Source organism: Homalodisca vitripennis, chromosome 3 (assembly GCF_021130785.1).
Source record: "Homalodisca vitripennis isolate AUS2020 chromosome 3, UT_GWSS_2.1, whole genome shotgun sequence".
NCBI classification, from domain to species: domain Eukaryota; kingdom Metazoa; phylum Arthropoda; class Insecta; order Hemiptera; family Cicadellidae; genus Homalodisca; species Homalodisca vitripennis.
In genome coordinates, this window is record NC_060209.1 from 23929165 (window position 1) to 23954568 (window position 25404).

Below are 25404 nucleotides of genomic sequence, written 5' to 3' on the forward strand. Positions count from 1 at the left end.
TATTATCCTGTTATTGAATTTAAAAGTTTATTATTTGTTATTGTTGTTGATATTTATTGCTGTTATGAATTTAGATGTTTATTGTTAGTTATTGTTGTTGTTCATTGTAATCATTATTGTTGATCTTTATTGTTGTTATGAATTTAGACGTTTTTTGATAGTTATTGTTTGTTCATCTTGTTGTTATTTATTTATTTATTTATTTTTTAATCAATAACTTATACATATGGGTGTAGACTCATGAGAGAGCTTACATGTACTGGGAGTCACTTGGAATACCTTTTAGTCAGAAAATGTGTGATTTGTTGGTGTAATTGTAATAGTATTATTGTGTTTTGTTGGGGGTGTAGTTTTGTTTTAAAATGTTGTATTTGATAGTTTTAAATTGTTATTATGGATTGTTATTGTTATTGTTATCGTTATTAGTTATAAAAAGTAATTTAATTCTAGAGTAGACTTTTCCTGGGAGTATTGCACTGTACGAGTATAGTAGCCGTATAAAAAAATTGTATTAAAGATGCTTGTTTTTTTCAGAATCCCGCACGTGCTGTGTCAGGCACATGGGATCATGTATCAAATAAAAAAACTGTTAATAAATAAACATATTTGAACTGTGAACTATGAACTTACACTTTCTGTTTTACAAATTACCTATTATTATACATTTTATGGGTACGAGTTAAATTTAAATCAAACTAAAAAAAAAACTCAGGATGAGGGTTTTAGCACTGTCATATTTAATGTTATTATTATTTTATATTTCAAAATAACTATAAGCCAACCACTGTGTACCGGTTTTATAAGAGTTTTATTCAAATGTTAATAAATACAGTTTAAAACACTTTGAATTATCGAATCAGAATGTTTAGTTTTTCTTTGCAGGCAATTTATGAGAATCGGGTTGTATTTTTATTCCTTAAACCGTCATTAAACGACAAAATAATGCTTTAGCTATTTACAGAGTAAAAATTACAAATTTTACATTACTTGCGACTATAAACAGTGATGAATGCGAAAAAACATTTACATTTGTTTCAAATAATTTCTTACAGTAAAACTAGCATTTTTGTTACTTATTTGGTAAAATTAAAATATCACATAATATTTGATAAGAACCAAGCAATTTACAACCAGTGAGGAAAATTAATAGGTTTTACAGTATTCAAAACAAAAGAGACTTGCTACCGAGGTCATAGCAAAATGTACTTTAAATGAGACACGAGAGGAAGTCGTCATTTGAAGACATACTTACTTTTGTGTACGTTTGTAAAGAGTACTGCAGAGGAGTTCTCTTGAAATCCCACATTGGGAAGGCACCTTTACAGTTATGACTGAGACTTGGCTTCCGTGATAATCTTCCTCTTATGTCCTTGTAGAGCAAATATTCACCATTAACACAGCTCTTTGTGTTATTCGTGCGTTTATTAAAACATGTTCATAATTATTCGTCTCTATGAAGAAGTACATTGTTCGTAAGTAAAAATTATATTTTAAATCTTTCTATATTAAATTGACTGAGCGTTCGAAAAGCCTGTCATTCAATGAGCTGAAAAAATAACATACCTGTCTGTATGGTTGTTGGCACAATATCTCGAGATCACACTGGCATATAGGTTCATTTATACACAGGTAACATCGAGTTCAATGATGGTGCTTGCCACTCAATGGGATTTATCTGAGCGTTAGTTAAAATTTTACATTGATATTATGGTAACCATGGTTATAAAAAGAATATTGTAGAATAAATAAATATTTTTTTCCTCCTCCGTAAATTAGTTGATACAGTCACGGCTCTCTAACTGAGAGATCACGGGTTCAAATCCCGGGAGGTCCAATTATAATAGAAATAACAGCCACAGTGACCGAAAACAAGCCAGTATAGCCTAAGAGCTGTGGCTTAAAAGAGAATTTGGAAAAAATAATAAATTTTAAAACAACATTAGATAACAATTTGATAGGAAAACAGGTTGGACTTTGTAATAGTGAATGTTAACTATTTCTTTCCCCTAAGGGGTTGGCTACTAAGTTTTCAGATGGGTGTGGCGATTCCTAAGTACCCCACTACCCACATACTTTTATGGTTCATTCCATGGTCAGCACAATTCTTAAACTCTCCTGTTGATGTACTCCACTTATTCATTTCCCCATTCTTTTTGCTTGATATCTTCATCGCAAACCCAGTGGTGTCACGTGTGATCCATACCGATGGGTTGCATGTTTCTGGGCCCTTTAGAGGAGTAGGTGGAATTCGGAAAGGAATTAGAAAGGAGCGTTCGGAGTACCTAGCACCACTCCGAAGTAACCAGTCTTGTCCAAACATGCAGGACTATGTTTGAGTGTATGTTTGTGTGTTTTAGATCGTAACTAACTTAGATTTCAAACCAAACTGAATTGCCGTCAACACTTTAGATTGAGGAGAATAGAGAAAAACAACAGAACGAGTTTTATCAGTAAAGGTTACTCTGACAGGATCTAAGTGAATCGAGTCCCGCTGGGCCTTTGAGGTTCCGGTGTGCTCTCGTAACGGTTACACAAGATCTGAGAGAGATATGGACTGTACAGAGGAGCATGGCCTTCTTAGAAGTCCAAAATCAGACTATCTTGCGGAGGCTACACAGTAAATAGACGAGCTGAGGGTCAAGAGATATAACTTCAGCACGGCTCAGCAAAGGGAGACCATTAAGGCTAGGCTCCACAAGAGATGTGAAGAATGGGACCTGTCAAATGGTGAAAGTGCCAAAAGAAGAAAAAGACAGAATTAGACAAGCAGCAACCAGAGGATTGAAGTAAGCGGTTTGGTTGAGTGCGGCACGGTAAAACGCACTAGAGGTGATAAAGCTACTCCGCCCTCGGCTGAGACGATGCAAAAGAAGCTAGAAGTGTGGCTCAGGTTCCTGCAGTGGAGAAGAAAGAAGGCATTAAAGTGTAATATAACAACATATCTGTGACAAAGATAGCAATTGCCATGGAAAGCTATCCTGAGACAGCTTACTGCAGCGAAGGGAGAAGTCGTCGAGAATGCACTCATGGATGCAACCCTACCCATTAAGAACAGAACTTAACGTTTGCAAGAAGTTCTTTAGCAAAAAGAACATTTGTCATCTATTGCATCAATGGTGATTCCAAAAATGGTTAGACTCATTGATGAGAGATTTCGAACCGTGTATGATAAGGTTAAGCATATCTATTTATTGAGAAAGAACATAATAAAGACTCCGAATATGATATTTAAAGCACTTAATGAAGGTCACCTAAAAATGACGGACATGTACAACCCTATCTTTAAATTAAAAGATTGGGCAAAATGTCTAGCCAGGCCTGACCCAAAAAGTTTGCAGCTTTGTCGGTCTAGTTGATGAAGTAAATTATAAGAGATTTAAGGGAATATGGGACTCTTTTAAGTCGTTTTCTTCATCGTAACTAGGTAAAGTGATGTTGCGAATTGTCTAAGTCAATATTCATCAGATTGAAGCGAATGCTTCTGCTTTCTGCCAATATTTCCTTAAAGAACCCTGATACAGGGTTCATCCCTTCCTATCGAAATCTTTAGATAACAGACTGGGCATTATTAGTAGGACTGTGATGGGAAAAAATGGGTGGGATAATAATTAGCGACATTAAAGTGTATTTGAAAATAAGCCCAGGACAATGCCGATGACTTAGTTCTAGTGGTTAAAAGGGAAAATATTGTTGCCAATATCATAAATGCTGGTCTTAGTTGAGTATAAACGTGGTATGGAGGGACTTGGAGTAAATCCTGGGAAGTGTTTTTTTTCTTCTCCAGGACAAACAACATACAGTTTATTTACCGATTGAAGCTACTCGGGTTGCTGTCTAGGAATCAGTCAAATATTTATAACTGACCAGTAATTGCAGAGTTTCTCTTGTCAATTATCTTGGCAGGAGGCTCATTGGAGGTAAATTTACCTCCTGTTTACAAAATGGCTAATGAAGCTAAACGAAGACCTTTCCGATTAGGGTAAATTCCCTTATGCACATCTTAACCTCTCTACTGAAGATTCTATGTAACTATGTAAGCAGCGGGAGGAGATTGCGAAGCACATTGTTTTGATCTGTGAGGGGCTCAAGGTTAGTAGCAAATCCCTATCTGAAACCTCACATAGGGCTGTAAGTCTAGGGGTAGGCAGGCCCTACTAGTGAAAATTGGGGTGCGAAATAAGCTTAATTTGACGTGTTGGGAAACTAAGGTCCTTAATAATCCTCTCTTAAATCCAATCTTATTTAATGCAACCGTTTCCAAATCCAAAACTGACTAAAGAGGCAATAAAAAATTGTTAAATACAAAATTAACATAGCAATTATAAACCGATTTAGAATATTACAACCCATTTAAATTCAAGCTAAACTAATTGTACACAAAAAGGGTACGGTCAAATTTTATCCATAGCATAGTTGTGACAGGGTATAAAATATAATATATTGAATATAATTATACATAATTGTTTTATTAAAGATAGTGCATTTGTTTATGTTAAATCATAAGCTTCTAATATAGAATATTACTATTATAATAATACAAAATTATGAAATAAAAAATTACCCACTGATGTGGCGGAAATTACTTTACTCAAATATAAGACTGTATATCACAGAGTGAAATATTTCTCTAATTACTCTTAAACGAATTCATCAGAGTGGCCTCTAATTTCCAAATATGGTGAAAACTTGTTGGAGGGTACTCATTACGGGCACTAACTCGCTAACGAGCACGGCAAAGCTCGCTATACACTTTAAGTACAGTCGCAATTTTTTCGCCTCATAAAAGAAATATGCCATTCAGTGTTTGCTTAATAAGTGAATATGGCGTCACTCAAGTCGGCTGAGTGCACGGCATTAGCTGATTCCTTTGATGATTCAAAACTCGCGAAACGCTCGGCATTCGTTAAGAAAACCAGCATTAGTGAAATGACCATTCTTTTTAATTTTCAGTGTAATTTAATTTTCGTAAACCTTTGTTGATAACAAGAATTGTTTTCCATGTCAATAAACTTCAATCTCCGTGTTTAATAAATTTAAAACATGCTTTATTAAAATTATTCTTTTACGAGTTTTGTTTTATGTGACGCTTGTTAGACCATTATTAAACTTTACTCTTAAATTTTACGTATAAATTATAACTTATTTGTACAATAGAACTAAATGTTAATAAAACAATATTTTATCTAGTGTTTTAAAAATATATTTTTTTTAATTTCCAAATGCTCAAGGCTTCTTCAATAATTTAATTGTGTGGAAAATTTTTAAGTGATTTTTATAAACCAATTCAACTAGAAAAAGCCACTCATTTACTACTTTATAAGTACCTAACAATAAATTTACAAATATTTAAAATCTTTAAAATATATAAAATACAATTATTGTGAAGGAAACAGGAGTTTTACGGACGTTGCCATCGTTCAGTGAAACAAAAATCAATACAACTACGTTTCGAGATCTGCAATCTGATCTCTTCTTCAATTCCATTTTGATACAAGTTTGTTTCGCTATAACGTAATAACAGAATAGTAAAGTTGTTAGTCAGTGTCATCCATCACTTATATTAGCTAATTCAGTTGTTAATGTTCTTTAACTACTAATTAATAATATTCTGATTCTTGTAACAATAACTGAAACTATATTTTTTTCATTATATTGTCCTTTTTGTTAACCTGCTAGTGTCCATTGCAAGTTGCCTGCCAAATTCATATTTAAATTTCATTTGTAATTAATTCAAAGCAAACATCACCTATTAAACACATAATTGTTAGTTAACAATTTTATTAAAATTTCTTTGAATTTAAATAAGTTCATTTACTAAACAAAATAAATTAACTAATATTTCATTCCACAAATTTAAAATTATTATTACATTTAAAAGCTGAAATTAATTGTTTTCTTGATTGAAGTTTGTAAACAGTCTTATGATAAATTAGTGTAATTGTTTAAAACATATAGAAAATTTAACTAAATTTAAACATCAATTTGCCAAAACAACTTATATCCAAAGAAATTTCAAAACAAGTGTACAAATTGTTAATACTGAGGAAGTAATTTCAGCCGTTAATTGGGACAATCGGCCGATTATTAATTAGTAGTTAAACATTAATAATTTGATTACTGTACATTAGTTAAACATTAATAATTCGATTAGTGTACAATAGTTAAACATTAATAATTCAATTGGTGTATTTAAGTATTTATGGAGCTCACTAAAACCTTCACGATTGTTTTATTTAAATTTCTTTACTTACCTTAGAGAAATAGACACGGTATTAAAATTTTCAAATGAATGTAACTGATTTTTCATTATTCTTGTTAAAGTTTTGTAGGATCTCCCTTTTTTGAGTTATTATAGTTTCTTGTATGGCTGCAATTATGAAACCAAATATGACAATATTTTACTTTTTATCCAAAATAGAATGATCTCAAATATGCCAAATTTTTTTAAGCTTTGAGTTTTATACCTTTAGTCAAATAAAAGATGTAATTTTCTTCTTATAAATCACAGACAGACAGACAGACAGTTTAATAATCTTTTTTGTTATTTTGGCTGGAATAAACTTATTCATTCATTCACACAGTAAACTTAGATAGATAGGACTATATTTTTATGACATTTCTTGATCTGACGAATAAAATGGGAATTTTTATGAAATAATTTATGGGAAACCGGTAAATTTAAAATAAATAATTAAAGAAAAATAAATGCTTGCCATAATTTACTAATTGAAACTTAATAGTAGGAGTAAGGCAATGAGAGAATACATGAACTTTAAACTAGCCCCTAAAAGACGCTAAATACAATTATTTTAATATACAAGACTAGTTGTGTATTTTTTGTAGTCCAAGATCCGGGGGCTAATTGAAATTTTACAAACACGTAACCTGATTTTTCATGAAATCGATAGATAAAATTTTCCCAAAATAGAAATTTCCCCAGGTTGCAAAACTTTTTGAACTTTACAGATAGAATTGAAAAATTGTTTAGAAAGTAGTTTCAATTTGTAACACAATGTGCTATAAAATATCCTATACCTAACTTGTATAAACTGTTCACACGTAACAGACCACATACTACAACACAATAACTCTCTTGCTACTGATTTCATATCAACTCCTTGAACTGCAAATTGATGCTTTTTTATTTTTGAACGGTCTTCTTCGTACGTAGTTTTTCAGAGGTTACTCTTGAAATAATGTTGATAGAAAAGAATTTAGATATATTCTGTTACTGTAACTTACTGTGACCTCATAGTTTACAGCTCACGGTTATAATTTTTTGGAGCCGGTGTGAACAAAGTAATAGGGTATTTTTGACACTACGCTACGCCCCGAAAACTTGTATGTATTTCAGCTTAGTTTCACAAGACAAGGAACATATCATTAATTGTATACACTTTAAGTGATTTTAATAAGTGTAGTATTTTTCTTTGGGCAACTTACCCACAATTGTAAATGAACCTATGAGTATCTTGCGTCGTGTATTATTGTTATCAATACGTTTCTATTAAATCACAAATAACTTATTTTCCCAGTAATAGATGTAGGCCCTATGATATAGTGGTAGCGCTCTAACCCAGCAAGTTGAAGACTCGGGTTTGAGTCCCTGCGGAGCAAGTACTCTTTTGTGACTTAATGTTTGTTGGAATTATATACATTTGTATGACATATTTATGTTTAAAATAAACAATTTTAATTGGTAATTCTTTATAATTATAGTATTTATATTCTTTCAAATTTACAATTTTTAGGGAACTTAAAGATATGAAACGAGCATTTCCTGAAGATATTTGTCTACAAAAAGGTGGTTACGCTTCAAGTATAGCTCCACAAAAAGGAAAGTTTCTGTAAATATCTGAGACAGCTTGTTACAAGTCCCAGTACGAACGCTGACAACTTGTCCTTGTTCAACTTGTCACTTGCCACCTTGTCGAACAAGCCGGCAACTTCTCAATGAACATCGAGGCACACCAGTTACATAAACTTTTTTATCAAATCTTGATAGATATTGTTCTTTTACTTTTGTTACAAGTAAGTCTGTTCTTTAATTTGTTATTATTGGCAAAAAATTAATAATAGAATTCCATTTTGGAAGTAATATTTTAAAATGTGGTAAATATCGCTCGGTGTTCAGCCCTTCTTCATAGCAAACAATAATTTGAAGAAACCTATTAAAAATATGCCTCCCAATGGTAGTAGAAGAATAAAGCGCATTCTGAGAAATAACAGGATCTTTTTGCAATGATGTGCGACACATACATTTCATTTTTTGCATGAACATTATAAGGTGCTCTATCACAATTTTGTTAAAGAATGCGAGAATTATTTCACTCACAAGCACTTTAAGTTCACATGATACTTTATTTGATCAAAGATGACATTTCTACCTAACGCGTCCTGAATAATTATTCATAATAAGGGTTGTAATTCAAAACTCGGATATACAAATGCGATAGTTCTACAGCTCTTTAACGTACGAAATATAGTATCTTTTAACAGTTCATTAGGTTAGATAACCCTATAAATTAGGTTCCTTTCTTACTTTTATTAACTATCTTTATATGCAACTGTAACTACCTCAGATCTTCTCGGAGTAATATGTCATTTACGTCTTCGATTTCATATTTATATTCCACTCGGGCTTGAAGATTTATAGTAATTATTGCACAACCAATTGACATGACGTGGGCTTGTGACAAAGATACATGCCGTTAGCCAGCCCCATTAATTAAGCAGAGAATAGATAGTTACATACCAACTATTACATAGGATAGATCAAACTGGAAAATGGTAGTAAAATTCTACATTAATTTTTAACAACTTTTTTTCTTGTTTTAATTTTAGTTTTAAGTTTTTAAAATAAACGTTGCAAAGTCCATACTTGAAATTTGTAAAAAATTTATATTGTAGTTTATATTAAACAAACGGATGAATAAAATCGCTAATACATTCTATGTTCCTATACTTGTGCCTAGTACGATTATAATTAGTAATTTCTAAACATGATTTTAAAGTACTGTATGTACATATTTATGTAATTATTTCAGTATGGTGGTTCTTTACATTAATATATAAAATAAACTTTCTCCATTTGCTATTTATTACACTAAATTTAATAATGTAAAGTTATGGTTATTTTACTTCAAATTAATTCTAAACTTTCATTTAATTTTATGGGTGAAGTTAGATCACGTTTAATATGCTGCTCTGTAGATTAACAGAAATCTTTTTTGTCCTTGTAGTTACTTGTATCTAAAAAATAAAAATATTCAATAAAACAAAAAAACAATATGTCTCATTGTAGTCTCTCCTAATATAGAGAGGGCTTCCTAAATTCAAGAGTTTTTAGTTAATTTTTAAGTTTTTGCCTTATATTGGTAATTTCCTTGTTGGTTTTCCACACGTGGCAACACTGAATCAATATTCAGTGTTATGTTTGTGTAAGAGTACAAAAGGATTTTAGTTGTTTTATTTTACGTCTAGTTTATACAATTTTGAAAAACCTCCTAATGTCAGCCTAATCCATACTCTTCCTCAGTGTACTGATTCAGACCGACATTCTGTTGTTAAAAAAGTAAACTAAAGTAAAAATTGACCTTATTTTACCAGGCGAAGATGGGCAAAGAAACCGTTTCAAACCTGGGAACCAACGGGATAAAGGTGACCCGATCCACTACCAACGGCTGGGTAGGCGAGCTGCTTGCATGGACAGCACACCGGTCACCCATACAAGCAGCAGCCTCGTTTGACGTGGCTTGATTCGGTTATCTTGCTATAACCGCTGTCCCTATTACAAAACGTCACTGGCGTTATATAAAATGTTGTTGCAGTTATATTGCTTTATTATTACAAAACTATACCCTAACACCTATTATTGGGCAGAGCTTTGCATATTTTGAAAGCAATATCTAATGCAACACCATTTGTTGAACCTTTTATTAAACAGTAGTTTATCCTAAGATACTTTTAATATAAAACTGCGCGTTTTGTTGGGACGATCAAAAGCAGTAAGTAAGTGTGTTTAAATTTTCCCAATTCCGTTGATACATATACTAGCTTTTTAATTACTAGAAGAGGAACGTACTAGAACATTTAAAAACACTGCAATTTTCTTAAAAGGAGGTATGAAAATGATGTGATCATAATCGTATTAAAAATGATAAGATTACATGATTCAGTTACCATAAAACCCATATAAAACTACCAATATGACACAGTAAACAAGACTCTTCCTTGTCTTTTGAGAAAACAAGATTCTGGTTGTTTGAAAAATATTCATCCTTCAACCTTAACTGGGTGGTAGATGTGAGCTCTGTCTTTCGGACACAAAGTTCGCTTCTTCTTAATGACTAGCAAGATATTGAAGAACTAAAATTATAAAATTGATTTTGTGGCATGCCGGGTATTGCAGACTAGTTATAGTTCTCAAAAATTTAAATCTTTTCAGTTTATTATTTTCATCACAGACACACGTAAAATTAAATGAATTAAAAAATGCCTATATTAAAAATACGGAGTTAGGAGCACTCTACCACTAAACATTTACGTTAATAACGATAAAAAAATAAAAATATTATTAATTAAATAACACTCACATTATATAATATTATTTGCGTCGTATCATATAATTTGTTTAATTTTCAAAAACAAAAAAGAACCACCGCCATCCCAAAAGTTTTAATTGACTGAATATTGCTTACTCTCGTTCAGTGCAAATTAAAGGCAAGTGCCGCTAGATTTGATTGGAATTACTAATGAACTATGGTTGTTGCCAGACTTTTATACGTCTCTCCCCTTATTCATCACTGTTGATATCGACGATCTTGAATTATAATATTTTTTATAAAACAGCCAAGTAAACTGAACTTTTTAATTTTGGTTAGATTTGTTTTATACCTTAATCATAAGTTCGCCCTTTATCTCCATAATGTTACATAACAAAATATAAAATATGTAGGAGTAAGAGTTTTTTCGTTCATATTATGTCAACCGATATACAATTTACTCAACCTGAGCCTGTTGACCGTCACATTGTTTAAACAATTAGTGTAACTGACAAACTTGTACAAATCTATGAACTGCAATACACTCACAAAAGTGTGTTCAAATAAAATAGAAATTATGAATATTATTGTTTTCCTGCAATAATACTGTAGCATTTGCACCAAGGCAAATAAAAATAAAAAATACTAAAATAACATGGGAGAATATATATATATATATATATACTCGTATATATATTATTTTGTATATATATATATATATATATATATATATATATATATATATATATATATATATGTATACAAAACATATTATTTTAAATGTAATATGTCAAGAAACAGTCCGCGAATGCAGGATTGGTACGGTAAGATAGCAGTGTATTTGAAAGTCGACTTTGATAACGGAATACAAGAGGAGCTGTTCAGTTGACAATTAATTTCCCTAGCCTTGTGATTGGATAGTCGGAGGCCTTGTATTAAGGGCTTCGGGCGTGAGGTAGTTTTGGTTAGGGAAGAGCTTGGTATAAAACCTCCGACACTTGCTTCTCGGCGTCTTTTTCAGTGTGGTTTATTTGGTGTTTTTCGGTGATTCTCTTTGTTTCACAAATACGTGAGGAATATTTTTGTAGTTTTGAGTAGAAGATTTTAATGTGGGAAATTTGCTATCAACTAATATTAAATTTCTTTAACAGGGACAAATATTACTAAATCAACTTTTTAAGAGATCACAAGTTGTTGTAGGAATTGTTTAGGTAGACATTTCAATCTTAATATTCGTTACAGGTTACTTTTAATATAAATTAATATACAATAGTAGGACAAATTTAATTTATCAAGATATCACATTTCTTAAAAAAAAAATTTAGTTGGATTATAGTTAAATGCAGAAAAACCATAAAATGGCACACCAGGTACAAAGGATTTTTCAACGAATTTTTAGCTCAGTTTTATTTTGATTCGCTTATTATAGAGAACAATAAAATTTATTTTGAATTAAATTAATTTTTTATTTTATTTAAATTTTAAAATAAATTTAAACCATTAGTTTGATTTGTAATGTTGAATCAAAAAGTTTACTTTAATTATATTGATTTTATCTAAAACAGATCTTTTTAGAACAATTTTACAAGTGAAGTGATCGTTTAAGCATTTGGGAATGAAATCTAAATATTCATTCCTTGAAAAAAGGTTATTTCTTGAATACCGATTTTATTTTGAAGTTTATTAATAATTAAAGCAATTAATTAATTAAATAATTAATTACAGTTATTCGTGAAAGTATTCTACTGTCTATCTGCACTAACATATATAATTGATTATTATTTAAATTATTGTAAAAATAAGAGCAGATAAACTAATTAAAAATCTATGTAAAAAGAGATTTTGTGTATTTTACGGATGTCTCTACACATACTCTACTGCATCGTTTTGTATTCGATTTGTAAACTGCTATAGTTTTTATAAAAATGTTGGTACTAATTTAAAATATAGCGATCGTAAAAGTATATACTGAATAGGACAGAACTATGAAATTTATCTAAAACAAGTGAATGAATAAACATTATAATATTAATACACTTTAGTTTGGTAAAGAATATTTGGAATAATAAAATATTTGAAACTGAGGATTACTCACTATCTAGTTTGAGAAATTCTACACCACAATGCACCATCAGAATGTTAAACATCCCTTAGGAATCTTGGTTAGAGAGCAGTTCATCGTCAAAGCTTTAGGTAGGAATATCTGCCGTCTTTGATCTATTTCACCCGTGGCCTTAACGTTTGTATTTGTTATGAATTCATGCGTGTTGTAAGTAACTTGGAGTCTTTCTGTTTGATCTAATATTTCGGCGAATATTGATGTTGAGGTGTGGAAATATTTCTGCCCAATTCTTGAAATAACACTAAATTGCTATGCTCAATTCTATCCTAGATATTAGAGACGAAAGTGTTCCCTCTTGTTTTTTTTAGATAGTTTATTACTATTAAAGAAAAATCAAATTGTATCTGTGTGTGTTTTAGTGAAGAATATCACATTTCCGGAAGTATTTTGATTTCTTTCTGCCTGTCTGTCTACGCAATATCTCAAACAGTATCTTTTATATATATATATATATACAATTAATAATGTAATAATATAAATAATATCATTATTATATATTATATATTATACAATATATATACACGCTCACCGAGCTTAGTGTTTCATATATAGAAATGAAGCTTCATGCACAATTTCAAAACATATATATTCGTTGAGGGTGCATATCACTCTATATGGCAAAATATGTAGACTAATTATCCCATAATATACATAATTTTATAGTAACTTTGTGTGTATAATTTTATTATTTAAACACTGATATGAAACCCAATGTACTGAAAACAAATCTGTATCATGTAGTAATAAATGCCAAGAAAAATATGCATGAAACATTATTTGTACAAGAATAAATGCGTGTATGCAGAACATCTCGAGAATTAAATTAGATACAAATTTGAAATTTTGCATGCAATTTTAGCAATCGTGTTATAGGTGGTGTGGCTCACTTCTATATTGTACAATATTAGATTGTCTAATTAATGTAATGTAAATTATATTTACTTAGCTCAAAATATAATGTAACGGTACTTGAGTGTTAAAATGTTCTAGTTGTTATGTTAATGACATATACATAAAAAACTCTTAGACTTTTTTAATAGCAAAAAGAAACCACTGGCGATGAGCATGATAACTAATTAGCATTTTGACTAATACAACTCGTCCAAATGATACTATATTAAATTATAATGCATTATGAATAAAACGTTGTTGATTTTATCAAAATATATTAAATTTAACTACGAGGACAAAGAAAATTTCTGTAGCTCAAATCAAGTAAAATTACATAACTATGGTTAAAAACCACGTTATGTCGTTTTTGTAAGCATACAAGTAAATATATGAACTGTATCTTTCTGTAATATTTTAGTAAAAAATTTCTCGTATTTTCGAACCAATTTGTCTCACTTTGTATATTTATATTTACATTAAACCAAACAAGTGTTTAACAAAAGCTTTTTGCTGGATCAGAATATACCCTGAAAGACAGGAAATAAAGAGAACGTGACTTGAATGGGAATGGGATGAATTATTATATTTTCGCTCTGTTTGAACAGTGATAACAGGAATGATTTATTTTGTTGACGCTATATCTCTTGATAAACCAACTGAATGAAAAATTCCCTTTGTATCTGTATGAAATATAAATATTTGTTTTGTTTGCGTTAATGTACTCTTTCGGACTAAGATGTATTCATTATTAGAATTTTCGTATCTCTTTTATTTGCTCTGCATTATGAGGATTGTGCAATTTTTAATTTATTAAAAGTACTGATTAATTTTATTACTGTAGTTTCTTGAGGAATTCGAATTCGAAACAATGTTCATACATACCACTTTATATGTACTAATTAAACATGTAATTTCCAACTTACAGGGTGTACCTTTATGTATATGTTATACCATCAGAACAATTTAAATTTATTAGTAATTTTGAAAATACGTTTTGCGATTCGATGTTTATTGAAATTAAATTCATCTATTGCCATTTTATACAAATTAAATGAATGTAAACAAAAGTGGTTTGACAGGTATTTGGTCTTCCGATCATATATTAGTTTGGTTATTTAAACGCATATGTGACATATATGGCCAAATACAAAATAATTGAATTGTAAAAAGTAAGGGCTCTGTGGTGTAATGGTAGCACATTCACCCGGCATGTGAGAGATCCGGGTTCGAGTCCCGGCGGAGCAAGTACTTTTTGCGATTCAATGTTTATTGAAATTAAATTCGGATATTGACATTTTATACAAATTTAATGAATATATATATTTATTTAATTTCAAAAACATAAGATTATTCCTATAAAGGTTCACAATAACACTTTTACGGCTTCAGACATGTTTGGGCGTAGAAGATAGTGGTGGTGATCTAGATCAGTACGGCAACAAATTTTATGTCGGACAGATAAACAGAATGACTGTCTCTTGACCACTTGACCCAAAAATTTCAAATTTATAGGACATTTATATCAAAAGTTACTGTATCAAATGTTAAAAAATAAGGACTGCCTTTAAACCCCATATGTGCATCTTATTTATGTGAAAATTATTAAAAATCAATAGCCTTTTACATAGGACCAATCGGCTGTCTCAATTACCTTTTTATCGACTGGTATCACCCAAACAGGCGGTGAAAGGTATTCCTTTTCTTAATAATAAAATGTAAGTAGCCTGTTAGCTTCCTTGGAGCGTATAATGATAAAATCCTGGCATACACGGAGACGTATATATAATCACAATTAAGCACACAATGTCTCATTCTATCTCATTATATAAAATTTGTAGTATTAGACTACTTAATTAAGCGGATATGCGATATTTAAAAGCTGCAACTTGTATGTGCAAGAGTTCAACGTTCACAGATCCCTGATTTAGATGGATATTAAAGTCAGTTACTACAGTTCCTAACTTAATCATCATACAGTATGACGTTTTCTGCTGATTAAATATCAGTGTGAGGAACATCGCTCTCATTATATCAGTGGTTCATTAAGATATGACTCTGCGTCAAGTGGTTTACACGCTTCTAAATGTGTAAGTCATGCAATAAAGAGTGATTGGCGAAAGCACTGCTTCAGAATTATAGCACTGAATAAATGACTTCCCTCATCTTTTGCTGTAACTGTATATGGATTCTAATTAATCGCATAGTTTCTGGATAGTTCACATTTAAAGTTTTAGATGATTATGGGCAAGTCAATGGGGTTATTGGACGTGGCTACATGGTAGTTAACCACCATGGATGAAGAGGGACTCTATGATCTTAATGAAATCACTTAATCTTCCATATCTTCTGTGAGGGAACAAAGTAGGTTCATGCAATGGGTAAAAAAATATATTTACTATTCCTCTCTTCTTTTATCTAGTTCCTTGCTATTTTGTACATAATGCTTACATATATAAATTAATTAAAAACGTTATATATTAAAACAAATTTAAAACTACTAAACTTTATTTACAGAGTAAATGAACTTCTTGATAGAATTAACTAACCCTATACATCTAAATGTTGTAATTTGTTCTTTCTTGCATATTCATTTTGTACATATGCATATATACGATATTAGGTCTAGACTATCTATTTACAGACTATTGCTGCGGAGGATTAAAAAAGCGTTCTATCTATATAAGGAAATGACAGCTATTTTTGTGCTTAGTCAGCTTAGTCCATCTTAGTAAGTGTTTTTGACGGGGGCCCAGTAATGATCACTTCTGGCTGGCTTATACCTTCCAGTTGAACATACCACTGGGCACAGCAAAAACCGATGTGTCACTTAAATTTGGGCAACCTTATGGATTTCCAGGTGCAGTACATCACTAACCACAAATGGCGAGATTCTGGGGTACGAGGGTAATTCGAAAGTCTAGTCTACTACGGGAGATGAGTGTTGGAGTTGGTAAGGTTCGTTCCCTAAGAGTCGGATGTTCTTGCTAGCCTCAACATTAGTATGTGCTATCCCATGCCTGTTTTGACTGGAGAGGCTGGTTCCGAGCTGGCCTCCCCTTCTTTCAAGGTGACGTGACGAGATTAGTGCCCTAAATTCTTCCTCAAGCATCTCGATGGGAGGCGCCCCTACCACCAACCTTACACCTGTCTTTTACATCCTATCACTCTGAAAGCAGCGTAAAGATCCTTATATGGCTAGGTGCAATTCATAAGCTTCTTTTTATAAGAGAAAAAATCTATTTTGGATAACCTGATGAAGGGTATCTAAATAATTTGCTGGTGCACAATTTCAGTTTTTGAGGCCTTTAATCTGAAAATGTGTTGTTTTGTTAGTACAAGTAAGCAAAATAATAGCTGCCTTTGATGCTTAAACTTTTTCTGGCAGTATGATTATGTGAAGTTGTTATGAGATCATTCTTAAATAAAGCTTATTAGATTCAATGTTCTTTTTTGTAATCAAACACTTTGTTCTTTATATGCAGCAAAAGAGTCTTATTTCCGTTTTTTATTTCCCAGTATTATTTCCGCAAGCTTAGTCGTATTTCCGTTAAATGCGATTGCACGCCGGAACCTATCACTTTTGCTCCTAGTGTTGAAAACCAATAATGAAAATTTTAAATATGTCGCCAAATACTGTGCAAGGCCAGTTAATATTTTACAGCAACGTTGCTAACTCTTGCACAGTCGTTTTTATTAACAAAGCACTGAATTAAATTAACCATACTCACAAGTGTAAATTACTTAATCCGAGAATAAAACAAACGTAAGACAATGTTTTAGTGCACAATAATTGTGCAACATTAATGTTGAATTAATTATTATTTCGTATCAGTACAACTTTTATTACAACAACACTTCCTTTAATTTAGTTGACACGTACAACAATAGTAAAAAAGTCATGTGTGCACAAATGTTTTAAGTAATTTTCTTTTCATCTAAGGAGTGTAATATAAAGGAAAAAATGCACTGTCATCATGTAACAACTGGACATTAATGTTTGGATAAGGACATTTTTAGTATATTTTAACAGAATAAATTGTTACTAATGCGCAAAAAAACATCGGTGTTTCTGTTAGCAGACTACTCCAATAATACTTTTTTTTTAAATTCAAATATTACTAAATACAATACAAGACCAGACAAACAGTTCAAGGAATACACAAACATGTACACATTTTCTGAGAAGTTTTCCATAAACGAAAAGGAGAAACCAAGGGCCAGGAGGATATTTATCGTTTGTACACAAAGAGACAGTCGTCAGAAGAACTTAAACTCTTTACAGGCAAAGTGATGTTTCACTGGGAGCTCTTTAGACTCTCTTCAGTTAAGAGCAGTTGTGATGTTTCAATACTTGTATATGCAACCTCTGTTTGTATTCATCTTGGATTTTATTTCCCTAAATAATACGCCTTCAATGTTCTTATACATCAAAGAGGGTTAAATATTGGTTTACTGGGTAATATATTAATGTTGTTGGGTTTTACTTAACAAAAAGCATTTTGGTTTGACTAATATTGACAGAATATTAAATTGAAAGTATTTAAAATTTAATTGTGAATAAATTACAAAATCCAGATAGAAAAATATGTTTTGCTGAAAAATCTCTAAGAGTACTATATTATAAATAGATCTAGGTTTTCAAAAGGCTTAGATTTAATAAAACTGTTTATCATTATTTATTTATGACTCATATTTAGTATAAAATAAAAATTTTAGTTTAGCAAAGTGTCTTAGAACTGCCATTACGGCTAGTAAATCCAAATTTGTAAAATTATACTGAATGAAAAGTTAATTATTAAAACATATTCCTCTGATGCATGGAACACTCATTAGAAGACTATATCTTCAAAATATTATTATTTAAATTTTGATTTATTTATCGTAAGTAATTAATCACGTAGAAACTTACAGGAAATAGGAGCATTTGTTCAAAAATATAAAACAACATGAGATAAAAAAATATCTTCAGTGGTGTTTTATGAACCTATGTTTTATATGTTCTAAATTTAAAAAAAAATAGATTTTATACTACGCTAATAAATTTTATGATGACAAAACGCCATAAGTCAAGTTTTATATGTATAAACCTTGTGAGGAAATCCATGGCATATGGGTTGAATTATCTACAAGAATTTAGAATTCCACGGATCTACTGGATTGGGATAGTTCCACGGTTCGCAAATTGATTACCTTTAATCGGAGGCTTAGAACGTACGAGATAAACTGTCTATTCAGTAATCACTGTCTTCTCATCATATCCTCAGGAAAAAAAAAAACTTGGTAGGGGCCTAACGAAAAAAGACAGTTCCGCACTAGAATCTTAAAATACGGACTGATTGAATAAATAAAATAAAACGCTCCCTACCAATTAGATTACACCTAGACTTACCACCAAGATCACCTACTGCAGGGCCCTCCTTACCACCATACGGAAACTATAGTATGGTTTCTACCAAAACTCGGCGGGGCCCAGCATGGAGCCAGACCGAAACGTGCTAAAGGAGCGTTAGGTTTATCACGAAAACTCCTTGGAACTCTTACGAGACAAAAACGAAAATGAAACAAAGTAGAGTTAGGGTGATCACCACCCTACCACGCACCTACCAAAATTGTTCGGGCCCTTCTGGTGCAAAACGAAAACAGGATTAAATTACTGTTTGGATAGACAAAAACCCATCGGGGCCCTTCCGGGGACCTAGCGAAAACAGAACCTATATTAAGGTTAAGCTAATCACCATAACATCTTGTTGCCCTTTAGAGGAAAACGAAGATAGAACGAAAATAGAGCTGAGTTTGTCACCACAGCTCTTGGAGACCTTTCCGGGGCAGAATGACTACAAACAAAATCCAATTTGGGTCCCTTCTACAATGTGCCGAATCGAAATAAAATTAGTTTTTGGCCATTTCTAAAACTAACCAAAAATAGATAACACTGAGAATTTTGCTACAAACAAACTTGAATGTTATGCACTTATAAATCAGAATATAATACTGTACCCTTATCTGGCTGACTGACGCGATGTGCTGACCATGCGGACTGATCCCAGACTAGCAACTGAATAGTGTGTACATTGTAGAATTGAGATATTTAACCGGAGCCGCCTCAGACTAGCGACTGACTAAGCCGTGCTCCCAGCCTTAGCTCCCGGACTCCCGCTTGCAGCGCCACAGTCGCTCATTCACCCCTCCTCGACTCTTCTAGTGGCACAGGCTAGGTCGAAATTAACCCGATTTTAGAACAATTTAACCCTCCTTTAATTTTTTTTTCGTCACAACCTTACAGTATTCACGAGATATATGATTACACTTTTGAGTTATGCAAAGATTCTCCTTTTGCAATGAAACGGAATGGGGCTTTAAAGTTTCCTACAAACACTGTAGTCAACCTTATTCAGGAATGTTTTAAGAAAATATTTTTTTTTTAAATACACCTGACCTTACTGGATATTCTGTTTTTTGAGGTAATTATGGCAGGGGAATTTGAACCTGATGGTGGTATATGCCATTGTTTTGAAGGTGCAGCGTTTTTTCTCAATAATCAGTCATACACATAGGTCATCATAAGCAATCCGTGAAATTACAAAACCACATTCTTCATAATTTTGATTCTTCATTTGAAGAAAGGTTTCCAATGTGTGTATCAAAAAAGCTTTGTGTTATATCATTGACAATTTATATGGTCTCAAAAATAAAAATGAAAATCGTTCTAAATAATGTAATAAGTAATATTAAATTAGTTTTACGAAACACGAAATATTTTTGAAACTTTAATGGAGAAAATTGAACTGTAAGAGTTATTAATGTTGTAAAAGTGATTTTACCTATTTAATAACTTCCCTGTTTATCGTGTTGAAGAACTTCAGTTTTCTAAACAACAAATCCTCCCGAAAAAGGCTATTCTTTTAGGAAATAAAGAATACAATTCGTTTTGGTCGAGGGAAGGCTGAATTGAAGATGAAGATATGCTTTTAGTTGTTTCATTATTTTAATACCCTTAAGATGACAATGTTATATTCATAAAGATCACCACATAAAACACACACACACACACACACACACACACACACACACACACACACACACATATATATATATATATATATATATATATATATATATATATATATATATATATATGAGATCATTAAAATGCTTAAACAGATAATTCCTTAAACATTTAAAAATTGTGACAGTAGTTTGTGTATGGTCGATATTATAAATCTTACATTTACATTTATCATAGTATAAATTTTGAATTCAGCTTACCGAATTAATTTCACTTTACGAATGATCAAAGCACACTTGAATATAACAAACCGTAGAAATTGAGAGAGGTCCTGGGGAGAGTAGAGTTCAAATATTTCCATTATTTTCCAAATATTACGATTGATAATGACTAGTTCAGAACACCAAGCTATCCATTATGCAATAAAATGTAAAACAAACACACATTTTGAACTCAAATTTAATAAAACTCAATTTCTTTACATCCTTACTCATTCATATTAGAGGATAAACTGTCAAAAATAATGTTTTTTAGAGTAATACAACCATATTTCACAAAATAATTTCTTTGCCATTTTCGTAGGATTTTTATAACAGTAACATACCTGTCATCATAGACGAAGTCAGCATCTAGAGTGTTGTAGTACAGAAGGAACGCAAGGAGACAGCAGGCGAGGCCTGTAGTATCCACCTTGGGCAGAAGTTGGATGACCCGACGCAACATCGTGAACACTGCCACTAACACTGCACAACACTGGCACTACACCGTCACTGCCCTGGAACATTAGCATACCTGTCAATATAGATGAAGTCAGCATCTAGAGTGTTGTAATACAGAAGGAACGCAAGGAGACATCAGGCAAAGCCTGTAGTATCCACCTTGGGTACAGGTTGGATGACCCGACGCAACATCGTGAACACTGCCACTAACACTGCACAACACTGGCACTACAATGTCACTGACCTGGAACAGTAACATGCCAGTCATCATAGACGAAAGTTAGCATCTAGAGTGTTTTAATACAGAAGGAACGTAAGGAGACAACAGGCAAGGCCAGTAGTATCCACCTTGGGTAGAAGTCGGAAGGCCCGACGCAACATCGTGAACATTGCCACTATCACTAGGAAAAAGCTTGCAATTCTAGAAATATAAAATTATGGTAGGTAAAAATAAGTAATACTTCACAAAATTGTTTACCAATACTGTTTAATTACTTTTGTCTGTCTTTTGAGAAATACAAAAGTTTTAAACTCAATAAATGGACATTTAAATTAAAAAAAACGTTTAAGGCTGAAACGAATCGTTTCTTAAAGTATTAAATTGCCCTATCTCAGGTTTCAAAATGAGGACCATATAATATTTTCAAACCTTAATAACTCAAAAAAGGAAAGCATGTAAACGATTGAAAAGTTCGTATGAATATACTATAATTTGAATTAGTTTTTACATAACAACTGGAATAACGAATTTATTTATTTTAACAATCACTAATAATGGAGTGATAAAGGGTTTGCATACCACCATATCTCTTAAAAGGTATAAAGATATTAATGCTGTTTAAGAGTGCTTTGATAATTAGCTGGTTTTGAAACTTAAATTTTATAGGTCGTTTTTGTTATTTTAGACAACACTTTTAAATTTGTTTGGATGCGATACATATACTTGTGCCATGTTCTTTTAGAATTTAGTTTCTTATTTATTGTAACAAAATTTGTTTTAAAATTTAAGTAATTAATAATAAATATTGCAATATAGGTTGGTACTTTTTTATCTTTAGATAAATTGACGTATAAAATCCACTAAGATGAGCTTACTAGAGATTTTAGCTATCAGAATTAATACTTGCAGTTGAAGAATTAGTGCTTGAAGTTTAAAGTGATTTAATATATTTACAAAATAAACAAATTTATAGTAATAAAATGGTGTATAATCTAATGGCAGTAAAAATACAAAATAATGTCATATTTATTTATAAACATTCATAATGTGTGGGTGGCAATGAGGAGAAAATAGCAAACAGCAGATGCAAACACGTCCGGGCATTGGTCCCCCGGGGGTAAGATGAGAACATGTTTGATGTGCCGGCCGTGTTCAGGTTTGATTCGGACTTTGTAATAACTGATACCGATCTTATCGATATTATCCCTAAAATGAACTGTCAATTCAACGACATGTATTATAAATAAACAAATATTGTATAGTAGTTTAACACATTGATTGAGGAAACACCTTACGGCGCAGAAGCACAGCCAGAGTAGCATGTCTTACTCAGAGTAAGGTGTTAACTACATGTATTATATATTGACAGTGAGAATTAAATAGACGTGTGTTTAACTACATTTTGTCTTCATTAAAACAAAATAGTTTATTAATTTTGAAGTAAACTCTACAATGTAATGACACACAGTAAATTTTCCAATGCTTATTTGTTATGATTACTTTGCTGATATTATAAGTTCATTAATTATTTGGAAACTAATTTACAAGACATGAAAATGTTCAAATTTTTTACGAATCGTATCATACTATGTTATATAAAACAAATATTTTAATTAGTAGTAGTCTTAAAAAATAATCTTAGCGTCGTAAAATAAAGGAATGTTAATGGGATGAAACAACATTTATTTTAGCGATGTATACGAAGATATAACGGCAAATGATTTGCATCAAGACCCTCTAGAGAATATCGCAAGGGCTCTTCTCTGTCATAGAGGCCTAACGAGTGAGCAATGAATGATTGAAATATTAGTTTTGCATATTTCATTGCAGATTTTAGCATAGGTTATTATAATCAGTTCAATTTCAAACTTAGCATCTTTTTAATTCCTTAATAACTTTAAGTAAATAAGAGCAAAAAAATACATCTACCTTCTATCGCATTTTAAAATCTTTTTTAATTAAAAAACGTCACTAAATTTTAAAACAAAGATTATTATTTAAATTTGGTGTATATATTTCAATACCCATATGTATGAGGAATATATATTTCTTCCTATATGTGAAGAATTATAAACTGTGTGTATATTGTATGTATGATATTTTACACACATAAATCAAATAATATACATACACTCTACTCATATAAGTAGAATATAAGTCTACCCTCCATCTCCGCAATATTGCAGGTAACAAACGATCATTAACAAAACTCATCATCATAACCACGACATTGATGACTATAAGCTCATATATTGCCCATATCTGAGTAAGTAAATTCTTTGTGAAAAGGTGTGGTGCCTCAAACAGCTCTTCATCACTGTACTATTACAAGAAACTCACGATCTGTAAAAGACACATTTTCATAACCACTATATTGATGTCTTTAAGCATATATGAGTAACTCAATTCCTTTTAAAAGTAATTATTGCCTAACTATATCCACTATTACTGTCCCAGTAGGATAATATCACCAAATTTAATAGTGTTATTTAGTTAAAACATTCAAAATATGATTAATTTCTACGTAGAATGCCATGTTGCAAATCTGGAGAGAGAAATAAAAAAATGTTGAGTGTGAGTTTACTAAAATAGGAGAAGCCATTTATTCTGGACATAAAGTGCAATTCGTGTCTTTGTAAAATGTAACGTTATTACATTCGATAAACTTGAGAGTATTTTCTCAATATCGGTTCTGAGCTATGATATTGTTGAGCTCACTCGATTGAGAGGAAAACCGAATTAGTTCACATATTTGAGGCGCATATTCTACTATCCTTCAAATTACTTAGTTATTTAGGGAATTTTTGAAATTCGCTTTTTTATCCTATTGGTTTTTTGTTTCCCCAAAATGAATCTTTATTTCAGATACGCAAAGTATAAGTACGCCACATTCCGTATCAAGTAACAAGATTCGCTGAGTTTGCGTAAAAATTTATGTCATGTTGAATGCAAAAATGTATTGCTCATTGTATTAGGCAACATTTGTTTCTATGTCCGATATTGAAATGTTGTAAGATACATGAACTCACCTAATTCACAAATGTATGTATCCTACCATATTACTATCACCATTATGGTTACCAATAAGACAACGTAAAAATGTTCAATGAAGAACAGACAGACCCTTTAACATGCACCATCATCGAATTCGATGTCGCGTACATAGAAATGAAGCTCGTGAAAACTTGAAGATCATCTATAGACAAATAAATATAATTGTTTTTACTATTATTATAAGTTAGCAGATTTAAACATTATTGCTCATTATCTATAATTATTGATAACTTTAATATTGAATAATAAATCTCCCATTCCCTTAATAGTATATCAGAGTTTTTCATTTCATTTCAATGAATGTTTGAATATAAACAAGATTAATATGTATTGTAAAATAAAGTTTCTCAAACATTGTAATTGTATAACGATGTTTAATACAGTTTTTTGAGCGGACGGATTGATTAGAAAGAGTAAGAAACTGAGAGCTGAAATACGTGCTGAGAAAGAATAATCCCAAATTCACAAAGGACTGTAAACACATTACTCGGCACTCTTAGAGTTTCACTTCACGCGGTAATTTAATAAACCCTTTCTTTGTTTTTCCGAGTTTACAAATGATGCTGACACCTAGGTAAAATTTTTCAGACCATGTAATCTAATGCTTTGAGTTAGAATTTTAATGTTTTATGTGTGAATATATACATATACAACCATTGATTTAACATTAACAACTCACAGGAGATAAACATTTATATTAGAAAATCTTATGTGCGAAAGAATGATAAATATAATTATAAAATGTATCCATTAATATGTACTTTTAAAAATTAGGTACAGACGCTATATTACAATAAATTTTGATTCCACTATATTTACATAGATACATTGTACATGATCAGAAATTA

The 25404-nt window shown here is 31.4% G+C and overlaps 1 protein-coding gene across 1 annotated transcript in view; it reads right to left on the bottom strand.

Annotated features, from left to right (window-relative positions):
• The window catches only part of LOC124356692 (protein O-mannosyl-transferase TMTC2-like), a 573220-nt gene that overhangs the window by 446696 nt on the left and 101120 nt on the right, over positions 1–25404 (bottom strand). Inside the window, 1 exon segment of the mRNA XM_046807844.1 lies at positions 21168–21338. Within this exon segment, the coding sequence (XP_046663800.1) occupies positions 21168–21286 (119 nt within the window). The 5' untranslated portion in view covers positions 21287–21338.